Source organism: Lepus europaeus, chromosome 7 (genome assembly GCF_033115175.1).
Source record: "Lepus europaeus isolate LE1 chromosome 7, mLepTim1.pri, whole genome shotgun sequence".
Taxonomy (NCBI): domain Eukaryota; kingdom Metazoa; phylum Chordata; class Mammalia; order Lagomorpha; family Leporidae; genus Lepus; species Lepus europaeus.
Genome location: NC_084833.1, coordinates 2736461 through 2761734, shown reverse-complemented (window position 1 = coordinate 2761734; position 25274 = coordinate 2736461). Strand labels below are relative to the sequence as shown.

At 58.4% G+C, this 25274-nt stretch overlaps 1 protein-coding gene across 4 annotated transcripts in view; it reads left to right on the top strand.

The window, feature by feature from the left end:
• Nucleotides 1-25274, top strand: part of PPFIA1 (PTPRF interacting protein alpha 1) — a 110636-nt gene that overhangs the window by 70639 nt on the left and 14723 nt on the right. For 2 of the 4 annotated variants that reach the window (XM_062195683.1, XM_062195682.1), the window contains exons 15-22: nt 1861-2084; nt 6779-7010; nt 15733-15884; nt 16680-16852; nt 17144-17237; nt 22098-22179; nt 22262-22462; nt 24293-24355. In XM_062195683.1, coding sequence (XP_062051667.1) covers nt 1861-2084; nt 6779-7010; nt 15733-15884; nt 16680-16852; nt 17144-17237; nt 22098-22179; nt 22262-22462; nt 24293-24355 — 1221 coding nt within the window. The remainder of the gene's footprint in view (nt 1-1860; nt 2085-6778; nt 7011-15732; nt 15885-16679; nt 16853-17143; nt 17238-22097; nt 22180-22261; nt 22463-24292; nt 24356-25274) is intronic. The other 2 variants (XM_062195685.1, XM_062195684.1) reach the window with 1 other exon arrangement.

Genomic DNA, 25274 nt, shown 5'->3' with positions numbered 1-25274 from the left:
GGCAGGGAGTGTCGGATTGTGAGCGTGCAGGGGTGGGTAAAGACACAAGGCAGGGAGTGTGGGTCGTGAGCGTGCAGGGGTGGGTAAAGGCAAGGCAGGAAGTGTGGGTCGTGAGCGTGCAGGGGTGGGTAAAGGCACAAGGCAGGAAGTGTGGGTCGTGAGCGTGCAGGGGTGGGTAAAGGCACAAGGCAGGAAGTGTGGGTCGTGAGCGTGCAGGGGTGGGTAAAGGCACAAGGCAGGGAGTGTGGGTCGTGAGCATGCAGGAGTGGGTAAAGGCAAGGCAGGGAGTGTGGGTCGTGAGCGTGCAGGGGGTGGGTAAAGGCACAAGGCAGGAAGTGTGGGTCGTGAGCGTGCAGGGGGTGGGTAAAGGCACAAGGCAGGGAGTGTGGGTCGTGAGCGTGCAGGGGTGGATAAAGGCAAGGCAGGGAGTGTGGGTCGTGAGCGTGCAGGGGTGGGTAAAGGCACAAGGCAGGGAGTGTGGGTTGTGAGCGTGCAGGGGTGGGTAAAGGCAAGGCAGGAAGTGTGGGATCGTGAGCGTGCAGGGGTGGGTAAAGGCAAGGCAGGGAGTGTGGGTCGTGAGCGTGCAGGGGTGGGTAAAGGCACAAGGCAGGGAGTGTGGGTCGTGAGCGTGCAGGGGTGGGTAAAGGCAAGGCAGGAAGTGTGGGATCGTGAGCGTGCAGGGGTGGGTAAAGGCACAAGGCAGGGAGTGTGGGATTGTGAGCGTGCAGGGGTGGGTAAAGGCACAAGGCAGGAAGTGTGGGATCGTGAGCGTGCAGGGGGTGGGTAAAGGCAAGGCAGGGAGTGTGGGTCGTGAGCGTGCAGGGGTGGGTAAAGGCAAGGCAGGGAGTGTGGGGTGAGGTCACCACGTGGGTGCCCCTTGGTAGAGTGGAGGTTCTTGGATGGAGCCTGGGAGTTCCCAGCTTGGAGGTCAGATGGGTAGAGGGGAGTCGGCACGAGATAGAGGTGAGCAGTGCCACTGGCTAGGAGGAAACCAGGAGATGGAGTTCTGGACAGGACTGGCTGAGGGGGCAGCTGGCTGATCAGATGGACAGGGCCGCCACCATGGCTTTGGCGGTGTGGCTCTGCTGCGGGGTCAGGAGGGTGGGCGGGGAGGAAGCGCAGGAGGCACCGTGGGAGGAGCCTGGGGTTTCAGAGTGGGAGGTGGGGGAACGCCTTCTTACACTGATGCGCATGATGGCGGACGTTGTTAGGTGAGCCAGGGGGTGAGTGCTGTGCCCAGCAACGGGGGCTGCCTCCGGAGGGGGCAGGAGGAGTGCCGGAACACAGCTGTGACATCCATGAAATGGGAGCAGGGCCCCCGGCTGGGAGTGAGCAGGGAGGAGGAGGCTGTGACGGAGCCGCACAGCCCCAGCTCCCAGGCTTGTGTGAGTGCTCTGGGCTCAGCCTTGCTGTGTGCCGGGGCGGCAGCCTGTCCAGAGCCATGTTCCTGGTTCTCTGATCTGGCTTTCGCTCCCTGCTTCTCCCAGCAGGGCAGGATCTGGAAACTCAGAGTAGGTATGTGTCACCGGAGAGCACTTGCAGTCCTCCGTGAACCTCAGAAGTGACGGTCGTGACTTAGTGTGGTTCACTGGGGCCTGCTGCTGTGCAGTTTCCTGTGTGTCTCCACTGTCCTCGCCCTGTGGTGAGTGGAGTCGGTGAGGTGCTGGTGTCCACGCTGAGACACTGCAGGGGCAGCCTGGTCATGGCTTGTCCCCTCCTCCATTGCTCAGAGACTGCTTGTCTACGTGGGGTCAGCGGCCCGTACCCATGACCCTTCTCCCTAGCTCTGGGCTCCCGTTGAGAAGGTTCTGGGTTTCGGAGAGGTTGCTGTGGTCTGACAGTGGGCTCCCTTGTTCACAGGTACAGACTCTGAACGAGCAGGACTGGGAGCGTGCCCAGCAAGCCAGCGTCTTGGCCAATGTGGCCCAGGCCTTTGAGAGTGACGTGGACGTGTCTGACGGTGAGGATGACAGGGACACCGTGCTCAGTGCCGTGGACCTGTGGTCGCCCAGCGGGCAGGCTGATGCGCAGACGCTGGCCGTGATGCTGCAGGAGCAGCTGGACGCCATCAACAAGGAGATCAGGTGTGTGCCCCCGGCAGGAGTGGCGCTGCGCTGGGGCAGGTCCAGAGCAAGCAGCAGCGTTTGCTCAGCGTGCCTCGGCCAGAGAGCCCTCTGGAGTTCTGGGGGAAGAATCTGACGCTGGGGGCCAGCATCGTGGCACAGCAGGTTATCGCCTTGATTCTGAAATGCAGGCCACCAGGGCGTCCTTGTGGACAAGGGGCCAGTGCTTTGGTGCAGGATGTTGCGGGAGGTGAAGGGGTTTGGTTCCTCTTTCCAGAAGCCAAAGGCACAGCGGGAGAGCACCACGAAGACCCAGGCCCAGCTGGGACAGAAGCAGAGCCAGGAGGGCCCCAGCTGCCCAGGGTCTAGAATAGGAGGAGACGGCCTGGTCGAGCGCGGGTGGGAAGTGGCTTTCCTTCCACCGGCCACCACCAGCCGAGGTGCGACTTCCAGGAGACACGCGAGGGGCCAGCCCTACAAGCAGAAGTTAGAGCTGTGGTGGACAGTGAGGGAAGAGCAGCTTGTCCCCTGTCCTGGCCGGAGCTGTCGCCTGACACCGCACACCCCCAGCAGCAGTGCACCGCACGTTCAGGTGCCTGCCCCGGGAGAAGTGTATGTTGCCACCCATGCGTGTGCCCCCCGTGTGTGCTAGAGCACACGTGCTGTCTTCAGGGCAAGGGCTGTGTGCTTGGGCCCTGTGGTCTCACCGTGTGTGTGTGTGTTTTTTTTTTTTTTTTTTTTTTTTGACAGGCAGAGTTAGAGACAAAGAGAAAGGTCTTCCTTTTCTGTTGGTTCACCCCCTAAATGGCCGCTACGGCCGGCGTGCTGCGCCGATCCAAAGCCAGGAGCCAGGTGCTTCTCCTGGTCTCCCATGCGGGTGCAGGGCCCAAGCACTTGGGCCATCCTCCACTGCCCTCCTGGGCCACAGCAGAGAGCTGGCCTGGAAGAGGGGCAACCGGGACCGAACCCGGTGCCCCAACCGGGGCTAGAACCCGGGGTGCCGGTGCCACAGGGGGAGGATTGGCCCAGTGAGCCACGGCGCCGGCTCACTGTGTGTCTTGTAAGGGTTTTTCCTGAGCAGCTCTGTTGGCAGTTGTAACGGGAGAATCGCAGAAGGCAGCCAGGGTGGAGTCCGATCCGGGACTTCCTTTGCAGGGAGGAGGGAGCCCGGTGGTGTGACCAGGGGTGTCCTGTATTTGCCCCCTGGGCTTGATCCTGATCCTAGGAGCGTGGACCCTGTGGAGCTGTGGCTGAACTCAGGGCAGGTGGGGGTGCCTGAGGCAGCGCGGAGAAGGCCGGTTGGAGAGACAGTGGCGAGGGCTGGCACTTTGTAAACCGCTCCGCTGCCGGAGCCCGCGCGGGGGAGGCCGGTTGGAGAGACGTGGCGAGGGCTGGCACTTTGTAAACCGCTCCGCTGCCGGCGCCCGCGCGGGGGAGGCCGGTTGGAGAGACAGTGGCGAGAGCTGGCACTTTGTGAACCGCTCCGCTGCCGGCGCCCGCGCTGGGGAGGCCGAGGCCCCAGGGGGTTCCTCACCTCCAGTTTCTAATTGTGACCATGTACTGTTTGGCAGTTTTACATTTTTAAATGTAACAGATAGATGTGGTGTAGAGGCCCGGGTCCTGTCCGTTGACTTGTAGATTTTCCTCTGTTAGTGATAACCAGAAGTATGAATGGAACTTTTTTTTTTTAAAGATTTATTGGGGCCGGCATCGTGGCATAGTGGTTAGTCCTCAGTCTGCAGCGCCGGCCTCCCATATTGGGGCCAGTCCAGCTCTCTGCTATGGCCTGGGAAAGCAGTAGAGGATGGCCCAAGTGCTTGGGCCCCTGCAGCCATGTGGGAGACTGGAAAGAAGCTCCTGGCTCCGGGTCGGCGCAGCTCCGGCTGTTGCGGCCATCTGGGGACTGAGCCAGCGGATAGAAGACCTCTTCTCTCACTGCCTGTAACTCTACCTCTCAAATAAATAAATAAAATCTTTTAAAAATGTATTTATTTGAAAGAGTTGCAGAGAGGCAGAGGGAGAGAGGTGGGTCTTCCATCTGCTGGTTCACTCCCCAGATGGCCACAACGGCCAGTCAGAAGCCAGGAGCTTCTTCCAGGTTTCCCCTGTGGATGCAGGGGCCCAAAGACTTGGGCCATCTTTGTCTGTTTTCCCAGGCCTTAGAGAGAGAGCTGGAGCGGAAGTGGAACAGCTGGGTCTCAAACCAGCCCCATACAGGATGCCAGGACTGCAGGTGGCGGCTTTACCTGCCATGCCACACAGCACCGGCCCCTGAATTGAACTTTAATTGGGAGGGTAGCTAGAACATTTGTGTATTTTATTGTTAGACAAGTAATTACCGGTATAGTCAGGTAATATCAGGAAGTTGGTGTAGGGGTGTTTGGCTTGGTGGCTGGGGTGTGCCTGTCCCATGGCAGAGTGCCTGGGTTTGAGTCTTAGCTCCTGCTAGAGCAGACCCTAGGAGGAAGCAGGTGACTCAGGTAGTTGGACCCCTGTCAGCCACGTGGGACACTGGAATTGAGTTCCCAGCTTTGGCATAGCCAAGTTCTGATCATTGCAGGCTTGGGGAATAAACCAGAAGATTGGAGTTCTGTCTCTGTGTGTCTGCCGCTTGAATTACAAAAAAAAAAAAAAAAAAGTAGAAAATGGAATTAAAAGATAAGTTTATATGGGTGCAAAATATTTTGAAATCAGTTTTTACAAAATATGTATTTTTAAAAATTATTTTATTTATTTGAAAGTCAGAGTTACAGAGAGGAAAGGCAGAGAGAGACAGAGAGAAAGGTCTTCCATCCATTGGTTCACTCCCCAGATGGCCGCAACGGCCGGAGCTGCGCCAATCTGAAGCCAGGAACCAGGAGCTTCCTTCAGGTCTCCCACGTGGATGCAGGGGCCCAAGGACTTGGGCCATCTTCTGCTGCTTTCCTGGGCCATAGCAGAGTTGGATCGGAAGAGGAGCAGCCGGGACTAGAACCGGCGCCCATATGGGATGCCGGCACTTCAGGCCAGGGCTTTAACCCACTGTGCCACAGTGCCGGCCCCCAGAATATGTATTTTCATGAACTTTTTGAAGTACTCTTTAAGAAAAATTTATTTACAAAGGCAAAGTTAGAGAGAGAGAGAGAGGGAGGGAGGGAGGGTTCTTCCATTTGCTTGTTCACTCCCCAGATGGCCACAAAGGATGGAGCCAGGCCAGGCCAGGTCAGGCCAAAGCCAGGAGCCAGGAACTCCCTCCTGGTCTCTTACGTGGGTGGCAGGGACTCAAGCACTTGGCCATCTGCTGCTGCCTTCCAGGCGCATTGGCTGGGAGCTGAATGGGAAGTGGAGCAGCTCCATGGGATCCGGTCATTGCAGTGGTCTGAGTCCTCTGTGCCACATCACCAGCCCCTGTGACTCCTGCATTAAAATTGTTGTTCTGGGGCCGGCGCCGCGGCTCACTAGGCTAATCCTCCGCCTTGCGGCGCCGGCACACCGGGTTCTAGTCCCGGTCGGGGCACCGATCCTGTCCCGGTTGCCCCTCTTCCAGGCCAGCTCTCTGCTGTGGCCAGGGAGTGCAGTGGAGGATGGCCCAAGTCCTTGGGCCCTGCACCCCATGGGAGACCAGGAGAAGCACCTGGCTCCTGCCATCGGATCGGCGCGGTGCGCCGGCCGCAGCGCGCCTACCGCGGCGGCCATTGGAGGGTGAACCAACGGCAAAAGGAAGACCTTTCTCTCTGTCTCTCTCTCACTGTCCACTCTGCCTGTCAAAAAAAAAAAAAAAAAAAAAAATTGTTGTTCTGGGGCTGGTGCTGTGGCATAGTGGGTCACGCTGCCACCTGTGGTGCCAGCATCCCATATGGGCACCAGTTCGAGTCCTGGCTGCTCCACTTCCAATCCAGCTCTCTGCTGTGGCCTGGGAGAGCAGTGGAGGATAACACAAGTCCTCAGGCCCCTGCGCCCACAGAGGAGACCCCAAAGAAACTCCTTGCTCCTGGCTTCGGTCTGGCCCTAGAGAGGTCCAGACCTCTCTCTCTGGTTCTCCCTTTCTCTGTCTGTATGCAACTCTCCCTCTCAGTTTTAGTATATGTGCTGCCGAAGTGAGCACTGTAGCTCTACCTCTCAAATAAGTAAATCTTTAAAAAAAAATTACTGTTAGTCACCCCTGACACTCAGGAGAGAGGAGCACTCGTTTGGAATTGTAGTGAATGTCCCGTTGTTGGCGTGACCTGGAAACCCAGCTGAGGCCAGTAGATGACTCTGTCAGCCGATTCGGGTTTGAATGTGAACCTGAGATCAGTGGGTTTGGGGTCCTCACTGAGTGTGAGTTCCAGGGAGGGAACGCCTGATGGCTCCGTGGGCCAGTTTTTTGTGTCAAGAGCTCCTGATTTCTAGTTGGAGAAATCTGCCGATACGTGCGCAACTCTGTTTCTAGAACAGGAGCTAAAACTTGCAAAGCTGGAGTATTTCAGTGTTCACCAGGGGGATGCTCAGTCGCAGCCATACAGCCGGTTGCCAGGCAGCCACCTGCAAAGTGTTCATCTGAATGTTAGGTTAAGTAAGCGGAGCAAGCATGGGCGGCAGCAGAGCCAGTGCACTTTCTGGCCTGATAGTCAGCCACTACCAAGATGAAAAGAGGCAAAGGATGGAGCGACGCACTGGCGTTTGCTCCGAGCAGTGCGGGGTGAGCACGTTGGTCTCTGCTGGCGAGGGTGGTGACGGCCTTTGTTCTGTTTTAGGTTGATCCAAGAAGAGAAGGAGAACACGGAGCAGCGGGCGGAGGAGATCGAAAGTCGCGTCGGCAGTGGCAGCTTAGACAGTCTTGGTCGTTTTAGATCAATGAGCTCCATTCCCCCCTACCCTGCTTCCTCGCTGGCCGGCTCCTCCCCTCCAGGCAGTGGCCGCTCCACCCCAAGAAGGGTTCCTCACAGCCCCGCCCGGGAGGTGGACAGACTGGGCGTCATGACTCTCGTAAGTACCCGCCTTTGCCTGCGGGCCCTTCCTGCAGCCCGCCTGTCCTGTGTCACAGACACTGTGAATTGGCTTTTTGTTTGTTTGTTTTTAAACACATTTGTTATTCTGAGAGGTTCAGGATCGATCTCGAGAACTACCTGATAGTGTGGTTATTCCACCGTGCCAAGTTAGATTTCAGGTCTGCACACCAGGTCAGCAGGCCGCCGCGCGTTTGTGTGAGTCCAGGTGTGGTTCTGTTTTCTGGGCATTCGTAGTTGATGAGGTAGATAGTGGTGCACACCGCGGTGTCCAGAGAGTGGAGTGAGGCAAGTCCAGACAGGCCGGGTAGGTTCTGCCACACTCGGCGTGCAGGGCTGCAGGCCGCAGTCCTTCCTGTGTGTCAGGTCCAGGTGTTGGTCCTGGGTCAGATGGTGTCCACAGCCCCCGCTTTCCCACTGCACCTCTGTCGTTCTCTCCGTGGCCGGCTGTTGTCAGGGTTAGTGGCAGCGTCCGCCAGCATGTGTTATCTCGTTGGTTTGTGAGTGATTTGCGCCTTAGCTGCTGAATTGATGTTTTAGTCTTTGACGGTTTCTCCGCTTAGTTCTCTGCAGAGTGTGAACGTTTACTTTGCGCTGGTGTGGGAACGTGGCCGCTGGCAGTCTGCTCGCAGGCTGGGCCGCTTCCTGCGCCGCCCCGGTTTGCTCTGTTGTGTTAGCCGTCTCCAGCATCGTCTCTGCTGCAGACCCAGGCCCCTCCGGTCTGTAGCTGTCCCTCAGACGGCCCTCCCAAGCCCCCCCGGCCACCGGGACAGTTCCCGTTGCATGCACAGGTGCCCCAGCAGCTGCGGGGCTGACCGATGGGGTTCTGTGCTGGATCATACACTTAGTAGTCTTTGTTTCTAAAATGTACTTTTTTCTCCACAGTGATAAATTATCATTAACCTATCACTGTATAACACGTGTGTATACAGGCATGATATAGGTGGTTATGGGTGTTTTTACTCAAATTGTGTAGGATCACCTAATTCACAAATAAAATATTTCTATATAAAGAAGTACGCTAAGTGTAGAATTAACGGAAGCTTTACCCAACAGTATTCCTTCTGGGTTTGATGATTCGTCTAGACTAAACTCATCAACTTACTGAAATAGATCACTGTCTTTAATAGACCATTTCTTCATTAAAATATCTTAGATCAATCATAGGATGCAAAGATTCTACCTGATACTCTGCTAGCTTTTGTTCTTATATATTTTCACAGGATACCTTGCTTTAAGCAATAAATTTATTTTTGAGAAGTTGTAAGTCAAATTCTAGGTAAGGATTTTACATTAATGTCCAGTAGATGATTAACTAAACGTAGGTTTGTTCAGTTTTACAATACATATTATAATGATTTTCTCATCTAGTTGAGTGATATCTTAAATTACAGCATGTTTTCTATTAAAGACGACAAATCATAGAGAGATTTGGCTTGGAATATACAATTATTAGACCCCTTTTATAGAATGCCATATTTTAATAAATCGCATATGTTGAAATATAATTTTATCTTTCTGAGTATGATTGCTAGTGTTTGGCTAGTAAATCTTGAATAACTTATTTAAATTTTGTAGTGAAAAAATGTTGTTTCCAGTTATGTTTTCTGTAATCCTGTTTCACTCCTGTCTGTCCTGTCATTCCTGTGTTAATGATTTGCCTGTATTGACCCTTGCATTTTTAACTTCAAAGTGTGCAGTAAATCTGGTTTTTCTTCATTTCTTTGCATGCGCCTGTCAGCCTAGTGATTTAAGGAAACACCGTAGAAAGGTAAGCTGCGTAGTCACTGCCACCCCTCGTGTCTGGTAGCGTCTCGAGGAGCCCGTCTCCCCTCACAGCACACCGCGGTGTCCCTGAGCTGGTCAGGGATGGGGTGCTGCTGCGTGCTGAGAGCCAGGCTCTGTGAGAAGTGGCGCGTTCACAGGCCGGGCGGGCATGGGGCTCCGCTCTCCCGCCTCTCCGCCTTAGCCACTGTGTGCATATTGGCAGCAGGCGCAGTATTTTTCCAAGTTAAAGTTACTGGGGTGGGGGCTAAGTTAAGTGTGGGGAAGAGCAGTTCTGATGATGCTGCCTGGTGCGTAGTGAGCTTCTGCTGGGTGGTGGGGGCAGGCTCCTGTGCCGGCTCACAAAAGCCATCCCCGGCAGTGCGGAGGGCTGGGTTCGAGCCCTGGGCCCTTGGCCGCTTCCCACCCAGCCTGCCTTTTCTCCAGCAGCATCCCCACCCAGGGAGGCATAGGGTGACCGTTGCGTATGTTGTCCCCGAATTGCAGCCCTGCAGCCCCTGCCGTGCTGTGGTCCGTGTGGTCCGCCGTGCACCCCTGCAGCCTGCTGCTGAGGGACAGCCCTGCGGTGGGGAGCCGCTCCCCTGCACACGCCCAGTGCCACACAGGCTGCTTGGGCCCCAGTGCCTGCTCCGCCACTGCTTCGTGTGTGACTGCGCTGTGACCCTGCCTGTGCCTTGGCTCGGCCCCTGGGTCAGCGACCCCGTGGTGCTTGTCAGTGCCGCAGCTGCCCACACGGCGGCAGAGCATCAAGCACAGCCTTGAGCCCACTCACTTGTGTTTGGCTTGGGTTTTTGCTAGGAAGATTTTCTTTTTCTTTTCTTCTTCTTTTTTAGCATTTTATTTATTTATTTGAGAGGCAGAGTTACAGAGAGGGAGAGACAGAGGGGTCCTCTATCCCCTGGTTCACTTCCCAAATGGCTGCCATGGCTGGAGCTGGGCCAGTCCAAAGCCAGGAGCCAGGAGCTTCTTCCAGGTCTCCCACGTGGGTGCTGGGGTCCAACACCTGATCCATCTTCCACTGCTTTCCCAGGCCATAGAGAGGAGCAGCCAGGACATGAGCCAGGGCCCATATGGGACGCCCGCACTGCAGGTGGAAGCCCAGCCCACTATGCCAAAGCGCTGGCCCAAAAGATATTCTTAGTGAAGGGGGTGGTGGTTGATTTATGCTTGGGTACCTTGACCCCCAGTTACCTCAGTGTGCAGCCTGGCGACTGTGAGGAGCTTTGTGATTGTGAGAGCTACAGCAGGAGTGTGTGTGGGGTGACGCAGCCCAGGGTGACGGCTGGTCTCTGGTTGTGAGGGCTATAGCAGGGGTGTGTGGGGTGACGCAGCCCAGGGTGACGGCTGGTCTCTGGTTGTGAGGGCTATAGCAGGGGTGTGTGGAGTGACGCAGCCCAGGGTGACGGCTGGTCTCTGGTTGTGAGGGCTACAGCAGGGGTGTGTGGAGTGACGCAGCCCAGGGTGACGGCTGGTCTCTGGTTGTGAGGGCTACAGCAGGGATGTGTGGAGTGACGCAGCCCAGGGTGACGGCTGGTCTCTGGTGGTGAGGGCTACAGCAGGGGTGTGTGGAGTGACACAGCCCAGGGTGACGGCTGGTCTCTGGTTGTGAGGGCTACAGCAGGGGTGTGTGGAGTGACACAGCCCAGGGTGACGGCTGGTCCCTGTGGTGGTGAGGGCTACAGCAGGGGTGTGTGGAGTGACACAGCCCAGGGTGACGGCTGGTCCCTGTGGTGGTGAGGGCTACAGCAGGGGTGTGTGGAGTGACACAGCCCAGGGTGACGGCTGGTCTCTGGTTGTGAGGGCTACAGCAGGGGTGTGTGGAGTGACGCAGCCCAGGGTGACGGCTGGTCTCTGGTTGTGAGGGCTACAGCAGGGGTGTGTGGAGTGACACAGCCCAGGGTGACGGCTGGTCTCTGGTTGTGAGGGCTACAGCAGGGGTGTGTGGAGTGACGCAGCCCAGGGTGACGGCTGGTCTCTGGTTGTGAGGGCTACAGCAGGGGTGTGTGGAGTGACGCAGCCCAGGGTGACGGCTGGTCTCTGGTTGTGAGAGCTACAGCAGGGGTGTGTGGAGTGACACAGCCCAGGGTGACGGCTGGTCCCTGTGGTGGTGAGGGCTACAGCCAGGGGTGTGTGGAGTGACGCAGCCCAGGATGACGGCTTGTCTCTGGTGGTGAGGGCTACAGCAGGGGTGTGTGGAGTGACGCAGCCCATGGTGACGGCTGGTCTCTGGTGGTGAGGGCTACAGCAGGGGTGTGTGGAGTGACGCAGCCCAGGGTGACGGCTGGTCTCTGGTTGTGAGGGCTACAGCAGGGGTGTGTGGAGTGACGCAGCCCAGGGTGACGGCTGGTCTCTGGTTGTGAGGGCTACAGCAGGGGTGTGTGGAGTGACACAGCCCAGGGTGACGGCTGGTCTCTGGTGGTGAGGGCTACAGCAGGGGTGTGTGGAGTGACGCAGCCCAGGGTGACGGCTGGTCCCTGTGGTGGTGAGGGCTACAGCAGGGGTGTGTGGAGTGACACAGCCCAGGGTGATGGCTGGTCTCTGGTGGTGAGGGCTACAGCAGGGGTGTGTGGAGTGACGCAGCCCAGGGTGACGGCTGGTCTCTGGTTGTGAGGGCTACAGCAGGGGTGTGTGGAGTGACGCAGCCCATGGTGACGGCTGGTCTCTGGTTGTGAGGGCTACAGCAGGGGTGTGTGGAGTGACACAGCCCATGGTGACGGCTGGTCTCTGGTTGTGAGGGCTACAGCAGGGGTGTGTGGAGTGACGCAGCCCAGGGTGACGGCTGGTCTCTGGTTGTGAGGGCTACAGCAGGGGTGTGTGGAGTGACACAGCCCAGGGTGACGGCTGGTCCCTGTGGTTGTGAGGGCTACAGCAGGGGTGTGTGGAGTGACGCAGCCCAGGGTGACGGCTGGTCTCTGGTGGTGAGGGCTATAGCAGGGGTGTGTGGAGTGACGCAGCCCAGGGTGACGGCTGGTCTCTGGTGGTGAGGGCTACAGCAGGGGTGTGTGGAATGACGCAGCCCAGGGTGACGGCTGGTCTCTGGTGGTGAGGGCTACAGCAGGGGTGTGTGGAGTGACGAGCCCAGGGTGACGGCTGGTCTCTGGTGGTGAGGGCTACAGCAGGGGTGTGTGGAGTGACGCAGCCCAGGGTGACGGCTGGTCTCTGGTTGTGAGGGCTACAGCCAGGGGTGTGTGGAGTGACGCAGCCCAGGGTGACGGCTGGTCTCTGGTTGTGAGGGCTACAGCAGGGGTGTGTGGAGTGACACAGCCCAGGGTGACGGCTGGTCTCTGGTTGTGAGGGCTACAGCAGGGGTGTGTGGAGTGACGCAGCCCAGGTGATGGCTGGTCTCTGGTGGTGAGGGCTACAGCAGGGGTGTGTGGAGTGACGCAGCCCAGGGTGACGGCTGGTCTCTGGTGGTGAGGGCTACAGCAGGGGTGTGTGGAGTGACAAGCCCAGGTGATGGCTGGTCTCTGGTGGTGAGGGCTACAGCAGGGGTGTGTGGAGTGACACAGCCCAGGTGATGGCTGGTCTCTGGTGGTGAGGGCTACAGCAGGGGTGTGTGGAGTGACACAGCCCAGGTGACGGCTGGTCTCTGGTGGTGAGGGCTACAGCAGGGGTGTGTGGAGTGACGCAGCCCAGGGTGACGGCTGGTCCCTGTGGTGAGGGCTACAGCAGGGGTGTGTGGAGTGACACAGCCCAGGGTGACGGCTGGTCCCTGTGGTGGTGAGGGCTACAGCAGGGGTGTGTGGAGTGACACAGCCCAGGTGATGTCTGGTCTCTGGTGGTGAGGGCTACAGCAGGGGTGTGTGGAGTGACGCAGCCCAGGGTGACAGCTGGTCCCTGTGGTGGTGAGGGCTACAGCAGGGGTGTGTGGAGTGACACAGCCCAGGGTGACGGCTGGTCTCTGGTTGTGAGGGCTACAGCAGGGGTGTGTGGAGTGACACAGCCCAGGGTGACGGCTGGTCTCTGGTTGTGAGGGCTACAGCAGGGGTGTGTGGAGTGACACAGCCCAGGGTGACGGCTGGTCTCTGGTTGTGAGGGCTACAGCAGGGGTGTGTGGAGTGACGCAGCCCAGGGTGACAGCTGGTCCCTGTGGTGGTGAGGGCTACAGCAGGGGTGTGTGGAGTGACACAGCCCAGGGTGACGGCTGGTCCCTGTGGTGGTGAGGGCTACAGCAGGGGTGTGTGGAGTGACGCAGCCCAGGGTGACGGCTGGTCCCTGTGGTGGTGAGGGCTACAGCAGGCGTGTGTGGAGTGACACAGCCCATGGTGACGGCTGGTCTCTGGTGGTGAGGGCTACAGCAGGGGTGTGTGGAGTGACGCAGCCCAGGGTGACGGCTGGTCTCTGGTGGTGAGGGCTACAGCAGGGGTGTGTGGAGTGACGCAGCCCATGGTGACGGCAGGTCTCTGGTTGTGAGAGCTACAGCAGGGGTGTGTGGAGTGACGCAGCCCATGGTGACGGCAGGTCTCTGGTTGTGAGAGCTACAGCAGGGGTGTGTGGAGTGACGCAGCCCAGGGTGACGGCTGGTCTCTGGTTGTGAGGGCTAAAGCAGGGGTGTGTGGAGTGACGCAGCCCAGGGTGACGGCTGGTCTCTGGTTGTGAGGGCTAAAGCAGGGGTGTGTGGAGTGACGCAGCCCAGGGTGACGGCTGGTCTCTGGTGGTGAGGGCTACAGCAGGGGTGTGTGGAGTGACGCAGCCCATGGTGACGGCTGGTCTCTGGTGGTGAGGGCTACAGCAGGGGTGTGTGGAGTGACGCAGCCCAGGGTGACGGCTGGTCTCTGGTGGTGAGGGCTACAGCAGGGGTGTGTGGAGTGACGCAGCCCAGGGTGACGGCTGGTCTCTGGTTGTGAGGGCTACAGCAGGGGTGTGTGGAGTGACGCAGCCCATGGTGACGGCTGGTCTCTGGTGGTGAGGGCTACAGCAGGGGTGTGTGGAGTGACGCAGCCCAGGGTGACGGCTGGTCTCTGGTTGTGAGGGCTAAAGCAGGGGTGTGTGGAGTGACGCAGCCCAGGGTGACGGCTGGTCTCTGGTTGTGAGGGCTAAAGCAGGGGTGTGTGGAGTGACGCAGCCCAGGGTGACGGCTGGTCTCTGGTTGTGAGGGCTACAGCAGGGGTGTGTGGAGTGACGCAGCCCAGGGTAACGGCTGGTCTCTGGTTGTGAGGGCTACAGCAGGGGTGTGTGGAGTGACACAGCCCAGGGTGACAGCTGGTCCCTGTGGTGGTGAGGGCTACAGCAGGGGTGTGTGGAGTGACGCAGCCCAGGTGACGGCTGGTCTCTGGTGGTGAGGGCTACAGCAGGGGTGTGTGGAGTGACGCAGCCCAGGGTGACGGCTGGCGCAGACCTAGGGGACTTGGCTGGCTTGTGCTGCTTCCTGGTCTCGGTGCAGGGATGGCTGGGAGGTTCCAGTGCTGCTTCTCACTGTGGAAGAGCGAAGGGCAGATGCTGGCTGGGCGGCGCAGCCCGGGGGCTTCGTGAGGGAGGTGCCACTGGGTTGTTGCAGCAGCTCACCTGTGTGTGCTGCTCCCTCTCCTGTTTGTTTTTAAGAAAATGATTGTTTTAACAGGAGCTTGAAGCTGTTAGGTTTTCCGTTGTTTGTTTTTGTTTTTGTTTTGATAGGCAGCGTTAGACAGTGAGAGAGAGACAGAGAGAAAGGCCTTCCTTCCGTTGGTTCACCCCTCAATGGCTGCCATGGCTGGTGCGCTGCGCCGATCCAAAGCCAGGAGCCAGGTGCTTCCTCCTGGTCTCCCATGCGGGTACAGGGCCCAGGCACTTGGCCATCCTCCACTGCCTTCCCGGGCCACAGCAGAGAGCTGGCCTGGAAGAGGAGCAGCTGGGACGGAATCCGGCGCCCCAACCGGGACTATAGAACCCTTGTTGCCAGTGCCGCAGGGGGAGGATTAGCCAAGAGAGCTGTGGCTCCGGCCAGGTTTTCCGTTGTTGAGTCGTAGCTAGGATAGCCTTTTGCTGCTCTGTGGTTGTAATTAGGATTTGGGAAAGGATGTGGAATGTATCCACTACTACTTAGGGTGATGTCCTCATGGGCTGAGCTCCACTTTGCCCAAATCCCCTTGGTTCTTACCGAGCTGCTGTGGGATCGATGGACTTCGCAGAATCCCATTAAAGAGATGGGAAGTTAATCACTCCACACACAAATGCTTGCCAAGCACGAAATCCAGTCCTACTTCAAAACCGGAAGACATGTGCTGCCTGCTCCCTGAAGGGTTAATCTGTGGCTGGTGCTCCAGGCCCCTGCCTGCGGCCACACACAGGCGTGCTCACCTCCCTGGCCACACACAGGCGTGCTCACCTCCCTGGCCACACACAGGCGTGCTCACCTCCCTGCCAAGAGGAAAGAGATCTCATGGCGGTGGACCTGGGATTCCCTGTTGCAGCCACGCTGAGCGAAAGGCGGGCACTTCAGCTCGAGCGTCCCACCCACACACTGGGAAATGAGGCCACACACCCAGCATCTCTGTGGTGGTCCCAGCTGTTCTTTTTCTATAAACCGCCCCACCCCCAATGCCGTTGACAGTCTTGCCCCGGAGGTTTCTGCCCCCCCAGGGTTCTGAGTGGCGTCGCGAGGTGAGCACGTTATGTCCTGTCTCCACCGTGAGCTTCACGCTGTCTGGAGGGGATTCTGATGGATTTGCTTTGCTTTCAGTGCTTGTCCTCATGACAAGGTGCCAGGACTTCGGGAGGGCAGAGCGTGGGTCACGTGTGCCTGCCACGTCAGCCCTTCCCCGCCTTGTTCACGGCTGCGTGGTGGTCCTGCGTCCCGCCAGCAGGACGGCCCTTCCGAGGGGCGTGAGCGTAGCCTGGCTCTTTGTGCTGGCAGAAGTAGATCTCGTGGGTTTTCAAGCGAGTCAGTGCTTACAGCTGGAGCCTTGGTGATTCTGAATGCGTGCCCGTGTCGCCCTCAGCTGCCAGCCTCCCGAGAAGAGGTACGAGACGACAAGACGACCATCAAATGTGAAACCTCCCCCCCCTCTTCTCCGCGGGCGCTCCGGCTGGACAGGCTGCACAAAGGGGCGCCGCACTCGGTCAGCCAGGAGGACGTCAGGGACATGCGGAAGTAAGGAGCACCCCCACCCAGCAGCCCCCGCGGCGGGCTGCCTGCCCTCCTGGGGCTGAGCTGAGGCCTCGAGGGAGGTGCACCTCCGTGTGGGAGCAAGGAGTGAAGCGGTGCGGGTGGTTTTGAGGAAGCCTCCACTCCCCTGGGGCGCACGGTCCGCTGCCTTGGGAAACCGCAGTCCTCGGCGGGCCAAGGGGGAGAGGGCCGTTTGGTGTTTGGCGCCGCCGAGAACGCCCTCTTGTGCCTTCAGCAGTGAGTTGTGAGAGCTCCATGTAGGCTGCGCCGTGAGCTGCTTGTCCTGGTGTGCATCCCTTGTCACGTTGCCAGGCAGCCCGTGTGCTGCTCTGGAAGCTCCCCCTTCTTGGCCAAGGACAGTTGTAGCCAGGGAGCTCATGGGAACTGCTGGGGGGGGGGCTCTGGTTTTTCTGGGTCTCACAGTGACCTCTCTCTGCTGCTGCTTCTTGTGACTGGCCTAGGAGCGGCTCTCACTGGCCGAGAGACAGATGCCCCGCGAGGATGCGGCTCGCTGGGCCTCTGGCATCAGCTGATTCGGAGCCCGAACGTCAGGAGGGGAAGCTGCGTCAGGGTCTCGTGTTCCCAGAAGCCGGGCTGTGTGCCAGCCCCCTGGGAGCCGGCCTGGACCGCATGCAGGGCACGGCAGAGGAGCGCCGGAGACACTGGCGGGCTCGGTTAGCAGGACTGAAGGCGATGTCAGAAGTGTGACGCATCCTAGTGCAAGCAGTGGGGAGTTCTCTTGGCTGAGGGCACATGGGAATTACGTTTCTTTCCCTGAAGCTCCACAGGCTCCCAGGATGGCCCCGCGAGCAATCCCAGCAGCAGCAACAGCAGCCAGGACTCGCTGCACAAAGCCCCGAAGAAGAAGGGCATCAAGTCCTCCATCGGCCGCTTGTTTGGCAAGAGAGAGAAGGGCCGGCCTGGACAGACTGGCAAGGACGCCTTAGGGCAAGGTGGGTTGGTTTTTCAGCAAACTTCCTCACGGTCGGGAGGGGCTGTCTTCTGTGTAACCGGCACCTCCCACCTGGCGCCACACAGCAGGGGCCCTGTGTTCTCTCGAGGGTGCCCGTGTGAGCCCAGGAGCCGTAGTGATTTGTCCCGAGCTCAGCCGCTCGTAGAGCGTGTGTGGTGCCTCCTGGACACTTTTGTGTTGGTGCCTGATGGGAAACTTAGCTCTGGGGAAGAGTTAAGTGTGTCCCACCGTGTTGACGCGCTCTCCCTTCCCCCGTCCTGTGTCCTCGCAGCCGGTGTTTCGGAGGCAGACGGCTCGTCTCCAGATGCCCTGGGCCTGAGCAAACTGGGCGGACAGGCTGAAAAAACCCGCAGGCTCCAGAAGAAGTAAGCGTTCGTCATCTCCCCTCTCGCTGGACAGGTTGCAGTTGGTCCTGATTTCTAACCAATACTCATTTATCGAATGTGAAACCTGGCTGTGTACGGACAGCCTGTGTATCCGCAGGTTCTGCATCCAGGCGCAGCCCTTCACAGATCCAGTGTGTTTACAGCTGCGCCTGCACTGAGCGGGTGCAGACCTCCTCGCCATTCACAACCGCCTGGGCAGCGCTCACATTGTCCTGCAGCCGCAGGTCGTCCGGAGGGCTGGAGAGGTGGGGAGGGGGGCTGGAGAGGTGGGGAGGGGGGCTGGAGAGGTGGGGAGGGGGTCTGTGCAGGTCCTGCACCTGTTGAGGAGGGCACGTGCATCCTGCGTCCTGGAGCCAGTCCCTGAAGACGAGGGTGACTGGGTGTGTGGTGCTCCCTGAGAGCGGGGGCCCTGCTCTGTGGAGACCTCAGACACTGTGCACTTTTCTTTCTTTCTTTTTTTTAAAGGTTTATTTATTTATTTGAAAGGCCAAGTTAGAGGGAGGGAGGGAGGAGAGAGAGAGAGAGAGAGAGAGAGGGCTTCCATCTGCTGGTTCACTTCCCAGATGGCCACAATGGCCAGAGCTGCGCCGATTCGAAGCCAGGAGCCAGGAGCTTCTTCTGGGGCAGGGGCCCAAGCACTTACCATCTTCCACTGCTTTCCCAGGCCACAGCACACTTGAATATTTGTAACACTATTCATGGGCAATACAGAATTATCAGCTTAAAGATTAACCTGCTATCAATTCATAGAATCTTGAATTCCACCTGCGGTTGCCTTGGCAGGGCCACACCAAGTGAGTTCATGGGCCTTACATGGCCCACAGGCCAGATGTTCCTACCCCTGTCCCAGAGAAACAGCAGTGCCCATTTGAGTGGTCCAGAGCTGCATAGCCAGGCCCCACAGAGGGCCAGAGCCCACGAGGCTCACCTCCTGGGTGGGCAAAGGGCAGCCCATCTCAATGGCCCAGCCCCCACAGAGGGCCAGCGCCCACGAGGCTCACCTCCTGGGTGGGCAAAGGGCAGCCCATCTCAATGGCCCAGCCCCCACAGAGGGCCAGCGCCCACGAGGCTCACCTCCTGGGTGGGCAAAGGGCAGCCCATCTCAATGGCCCAGCCCCCACAGAGGGCCAGAGCCCACGAGGCTCACCTCCTGGGTGGGCAAAGGGCAGCCCATCTCAATGGCCCAGCCCCCACAGAGGGCCAGCGCCCACGAGGCTCACCTCCTGGGTGGGCAAAGGGCAGCCCATCTCAATGGCCCAGCCCCCACAGAGGGCCAGAGCCCACGAGGCTCACCTCCTGGGTGGGCAAAGGGCAGCCCATCTCAATGGCCCAGCCCCCACAGAGGGCCAGCGCCCACGAGGCTCACCTCCTGGGTGGGCAAAGGCAGCAGTGCAGTCAGAGGAAGGAGGAAGTGGTGGTGAGACTGCGGGCGCACGCCCATCCCATCCCATGCGGTGGTCTTCAGCACATGCGGTGGGGCTGCTCACAGCAGACTCATGGCGTGGAGAAACATGTGACATGGGAACGTGGCTTGCCCCCTCTGGCGCTGTGTTCTGGGCTTTGGAGCTAATGGCCAGCAGAGGTCCTGTCTCCAATAATAGAACACCTTGTTCTCCTGTAGTTAGACATTGCCAGGGGCCAAATGCTTATCGAATCCATTTTCATAGTTGTACTAAAGTAGGCGTGGAAGGGTCTGTTAGTCAAAGTGATCACAGGAGTGGATGGGTGAGTGTGCCCAGCTGGGGAAGTGGGTGCCTTCTCTGTGCGAGTCCCAGGTGCAGGATTGCCTGTGTTAGGGCACTCTCCGGAGCAAGGAAGAAATCTGTTCTGAGACAAGCACAGGGCAGTGCGGAGCTGGGCCGGCGTCTCCAGTTCTGGACTCTGGACTCACGTGGTTGGGAGCCATTCATTCCCCAGAGACGACTCTGGCTCTGATGGCTCCGCTCGGGCTGCCAGGCTAGGCAGGTACCATGTTTCATGCAGGTCACAGACTGCCCGAAAGGAAGGCAGCCAGCACGCAGAGACCTGGGCCTGTGGCCTGGCACCGCTGGCGCTGCAGCGTCTGACCTGGGCCACGAGGAAAGGGGGCTGGTGTGTGAAAGCTGACGCTGCCCAGGGAGGAGCAGGCAGCCGAGAAGACCGCACCCGGGCTCCTCGTGGGCCGCGTGCCTCTCAGGGCCTGGGACTGCTGCCTGTCTGGTGCCATGCAGAAGCTCTCCTGGGAGCTGGGCCAGACGCTTCAGTTGGGGTCCAGGGCTTTCCCTGGGCCTGGCTTGCTGAGAAATTGTTTATATGGACGGAGTAGTCCTGATCCAGTCAGGACGCTCTGAAATCCGAAACATTTTGAGCGCTGACAAGAAATTTTAAAAGTTTCATATTTCGAAATGTTTTCAAATTTTTTTGATTGATTTATTGAGAGAGAGAGGTCTTCCATCCACTGGTTTACTCTCCAGTTGGCCGCGGTGGCTGGAGCTGTGCCGATCCAAAGCCAGAAGCCAGAAGCTTCTTCCAGGTCTCCCACACAGGTGCAGGGGCCCAAGGACCTGGGCCATCTTCTACTGCATTCCCAGGCCACAGCAGAGAGCTGGATTGGATGTGGAGCAGCTGGGTCTCGAACCGGTGCCCATATGGGATGCCGGTGCTTCAGGCCAGGGCGTTAACCCGCTGCGCCACAGCGCTGGCCCTGAAACCTTTCAGATTCTGATTTTCAGTTTAAGATGCTCAGCCAGTAAAGTCTGCACAAATATCCCAAACCCAGAAAGCTGACGTCTGAGCCAGCGTCTCCCGGAGGAGGTATTCAGCTCGCACTCCTGTGGGTTCTGGTCAGGTGAGGGGTGGTCGGCGAGCCTTCCCCTCCGTGTCCACCCCCGGGTGAGCTGCTCAGGGAATCACAGTTTGGGGGGCTCTGGATTTTGTGGCGCTTTCTTAAAAGTTATGAACAGCTTAGCATATGTTAGTTAGGACATGTTATACTCTCCTGAAACACTGAGCCGTCTGTTGTGTTGATGCTCACTACCAGATAATGACCGCAGTTCCTGCTCCCTGGGCCCCAAGGCTGCCCCGGGGAAGTGCAGACTTCGCAGTCCTAAGGAAAGTGTGTCCTCAGACAGATTCTGTAGCTCCGCAGAACTTCCTGTAGAAGACCCGACGGGGAGGGAGGTGGAGTGAGCAGGTGACCGCAGGTCAGGCCCGTGGACCGGCTGCCCCCGCCGTGCGTTCTTTCAGAAGGCAGTCTTCCTGTGAGCCTTGCAGGTGGACACTCGAACAGGAAGAAGAGATTCACCCAGGGTGGGCGTGGATGAGTGCCCAAGGTCACTGAGTGACTGAGTGGCCCACACGCGTGTGGGCTCACCTGGGTGAGTTCCAGCTCTGTTTCCCATCCGGCTCCCTGCTGATGCACACGTGAGAGGCAGAGGTGAGGGCAAAAGTGCCTGGGCCTCTTCCAGCCGGGCGCTCAGACTCCTGACTTCAGCCTGGCCCACCACCACCCGTGTGGGCATTCGGGGAGCGAACCAGCAGGAAGCAGATCTGTCTCTGTGTTTGTCTGTCTTGCCTTTCACATAAATAGAGAAGGCTGAGATCGACCAGGCTTACGGTAAAGCAGTCAAACTGTGTTTGACAGAATCTTCTTCCAGGCTGTGGACACGGTGCAGTCCTGAGTTGACCACGTTTCTGACTGGCACAGTTGGTCCTTGCACGCATGGCGCTCTCTGCTGAGAGAATTGTTCGGTATCAGACCTCAATTTCCTATCACATGGGTTCAACCGCAGGGTTACCTGGTGACTTAATTTAACAGACATTTAATTAAATAGCGATTCACAATAGAAACAGGCGGTCATTACCTGCCTGCTGTATTAGATCATAACATTTTTAGTGTTGAAATTCTGCACTATCGGGGCTGGTGCTCTGGTGTACCGGGTTAAGCTGCCACCTGCCACGCCAGCATCCCATCCATGTAGGCACTGGTTCCTGACCCGGCTGCTCCACTTCTGATCCCGCTCCCTACTAGTGGCCTGGAAGAAGCAGCAGAGGGTGGCTCAGTGCTTGGGCCCCTGCACCCATGTGGGAGACCTGGACGAAGCTCCTGGCTTCAGCCTGGCCCAAACCTGGCTGTTGTAGCCATTTTGGGAGTGAACTAGCGGATAGAAAATACTCCTCTCTGCCACTCCCCCTCTTCTTCTGTAACTGCCTTTCAAATTAATAAATAAATCTTTGTTAAAAAAAGAGGAGGGGGTGCTGGCATTGTGATGTGTGAGTAAAGCTGCCACTGTGACGCCAGCATACCTTATGGGTGCGGGTTCGAGTCCTGGCTGCTACCTTCTGATCCAGCTCCCTGCTGTGGCCTGGGAAAGCAGTAGAAGGTGGCCCACATACCTGGGCCTTGCACCCATGTGGGAGACCTGGAAGAAGCTCCTGGCTTTTGCCTGACCCAGCACTGGCCCTTGAGGCCATCTGAAAAGTGAACCAGTGGATAGAAGAACTCTCTCTGTAACTCTGACTTTCAAAATAAATAAATAAATGTTAAAAAGAAAACTGCACACTTTTTTTAGTGCTCCCAGAGGCAGTTACTTTGTTCCAGTCGAGGTGTGGTCTCCTCAGATGTTGTTTGATGAGGGGTGAAGTGCTGATTTTCCCTTGACCGTCCTGTTACCGTGGACATGGCGGCCGCGGGTGTTTTGAAGTGGGTAGGAATTCTTGAGTTCTGTGAAGAGCTGATGGTTCTGCAGACAACTGGGGAGTCAGCTGGCACTTTCTCACGCAGGTGTTTTTGGTTTTTTGTGTGTGTGTGTACAAAACCGACGTCCAGTGTCATAATGCTGAGTGTCGTCTTGTTTGCAGGCATGAGTTGCTCGAGGAGGCCCGGAGACAGGGTTTACCGTTCGCACAGTGGGACGGGCCGACAGTGGTGGTCTGGCTGGAGGTGCGTCCTCTTCCTGCCGGGGCGGGCTGGGACGTTAGGTAGACCTCCTGCTCATCTAGGCCCTCTTGTTTCCCGTCTCCAGCTCTGGGTCGGGATGCCAGCCTGGTATGTGGCTGCGTGCCGAGCAAACGTGAAGAGCGGGGCCATCATGTCCGCGCTGTCCGACACGGAGATCCAGCGGGAGATCGGCATCAGCAACCCGCTGCACCGGCTGAAGCTGCGGCTGGCCATCCAGGAGATCATGTCGCTGACCAGCCCGTCCGCCCCGCCCACGTCCAGAACGGTGCGTCCGGGGGAGGGGCGCCTGCCTGGAGGTCACACCCGGGTGGAGTTGTAGTTCAGTCTTAGAACTCGGATTTATTGGAACTCAGAATTTGTGGGATTGAGTGACCCGAGGGAGCTTGGCGAGAATGGCATAATATGAAAACGGGAGTCCATTTTCAAAGACAGAAAGGTGAGGGGCAGATTAAATACGAATCAGAACTGAACCAGTCCAGGGCCTCTTGAGGAGGAACAAGGTTTTAAGGACAACTTTAAACTTTCTGAATTTGATTTCTCGTGATCATAGCAGGAGGGGTGAAATCCTTGCTGTGTGGGGAGGCTCGCGGAACGCGTGTCCGTGTCCGTGCCATTGTGCGTGACATGAGCACACGTACACGCAGAGGACACACGCCTCAGTGAGTCGAGGAGTCCAGACAGCTGGGGAGCCAAGGGCCTGCGCCAGGGCTCCCTGGCAGGAACGCCCAGTGCCGCAGCCTTGCCGTGACGTTGTGCAGTGCTTAGCCTTTCATTCGGAGCGTTGTTTGTGGGTTCGCCCCGTTGTCCGTGTGTGAGCAGGGCTCGAAGGAGTCACGTGTCTGTGTCTGTGGCCGAGCGCTGGCTCTTGCTGCCCTTGGAAATGTCCAGTTTCCTGCAGCTCACGGGCCGCTGAGAGGTGGCTGCTGCCCAGTGAGCACACTCGTGCTGGACAGCCCTGTGAGAGACGGGATACTCACAGGGAGGCAGCGACGAGCTCGGCTTGTCCCTGTTGGCCTGCTGGGCTCGTCAGGGCTTGGCCGCCAGCAGCCCAGGATGCAGGCAGTTCCTGGATCTGCAGGCTCCCCACGTGGGGTCTGGACTGGGCCGGCTTGTCCACAGGCGGAGACCCTGAAAGCCATGAGAGGGAAAGCGGAGACGACGGGAATGGCGACGTGCTCGGCTGCTAGGAGAGAGGGGCGAGGCGGCCTCTCCTCTGGCGACTCGGCCGTTAGATGCTGCCGGGGCCCCCAGGCTCAGCCCCTTGTCCGCCCTGGGAGCAGACAGCTGTCGGCAGGAGCTGTCCTCCCGGGGCGGCCGACCCAGCCTCGTCGGAGGCTCAGCCGCTTCACCGGCGGAGTGTCGTGGCTTTTTGGTTGCTTTGTGTTTCTCTTAGTGAGGGGTTGCGGTAGTAACAGTGCGCACCTCGTGTGTGGGGGAGGTTCCGTGAACAGGCTCCCCCCTGCCCCTTGGTGTGGCTTTGTGCCGACGAAGGTGCTGACGCTGTTGTGTGGTTTTTCCAAAGTTCTCACAAACGTTCCCATGAAGTGGCGTCCCAGGCATCCAGGTTAAGAACCAGGACGAGGACCTCCGGGAGGCAGCCCCTGCGCGCTGCGTGCGGCCAGGCCGCAGGCCTCGGGCTCCGGGGCTTCGCGCTGCCGGTGCCCAGCGCGCTCCTGCTGCCTGGGCTCTGCCCTGCTCCTGGCCTCTTCCATCCCCTCGGGCTCGGGTTGTCTGGGCGAGTGACGTGCCCCTCACTGTGGAGTGTCACTCCATAACCACACAGCGTTTTCTTGCTGTGTTCTTTGGCCTTGACCTTTGGGTGAGGCAGCTCTAAGTCTCTCGAATCCGGCGTTCCTGAGCAGTTCCCAGAGGCAGAACGGGTGTTTTCTCCTCCTGTGTCTCACATGCCGCAGGGTGAGCCGCTGAGGACACGGCGTGGCAGGACGTGGCTGTCCTTTGGAAGGGGTGGGCTTGGTCTCAGGTCCTGCTCTGTCCAGAGCAGAGGAGCCCCTCTGCCTGTGGCTTATGTGTGTGCCCTCTCCTCTCTGTCTCGCTTCCTGTGCCCTGGATGTGGCTGGTGCACTGGGTCCCCTAGACCACAGGAAATGTCTGGTTAACACACGAAGAGATGGAAACACTCGCAGCCACGCCGCAAACGGTCAGTCTCGCCCGGCTCGTGCTCCTCCCAGTGTGCTTGCCGCTGCAGACTGGCTGGGCTCTGCCTCTTTGTTGAAAGCAGAAATACCATTGTACCTTCGGGTGTGTTGGATACGTATTTCCTCTAGGTCTGTAGTAACTGTGTAAAATAGGATTTGCGTTTTCTTTTACTGTTTTTGAGGAACTTCGTGCTGATAGATTGCTCGATTTCAGAGGGGTTCAGTTCCTCGCTGCCTTTGGACAGACCATGGGTTCGCGCCCGTGGTGCCTGTCTCGCCCCCGCTGCCCCTTTCCTGGGGATGCTTGGCATGGCAAGAGTGTGCCCCTCGCATGAGAAGCCGCACTGGTCCGCTTTGCATGAGAAGCCGCACTGGTCCGTTTGCATGAGTTTTGCATGACACTTTGATGTTCTGAACTTTTTCACTCAGCTGAACCGCGCCTCCCCACAGTGATTCGCTTGCATTCCTGACGCTCACTAACACTAACAGTTTTGTTCTTTTGCATTCCTAACCACGTAACCTCAGGAGGATGAGGAGGGGAGCTGGGCTCAGGTTGGAGTCTTTCTGTAACGTCCTCCTTACTGTATGTATGGCCTCTGAAGCAGTGGGGTGGGGAGGTGTTGCAGGCACAGCACAGCACGAAGACTGCGTCTCATGGACAATCTTGAACATCGCTCACGTGGCAGTTGTTATTAATGAACACGGGCCACTTTGTTTAAGCTTCCATCTCTCACCCACTGCCCTGTGCCCGGGCAGCTCTGGAGTGTACGCGCAGCTGCCTGCAGAGCTGTCTCTCGTGTGAGCTCTGCTGGCGGGAAATCGTAAAACAGATGTCCAGGCTCAGAGGCTGGCGTGGTGCCTCTGCCCCTCCGTGTCCCCTCTCCCCGAGGACCGTCCCAGCCCCGTGTCCGACGCCAGGCG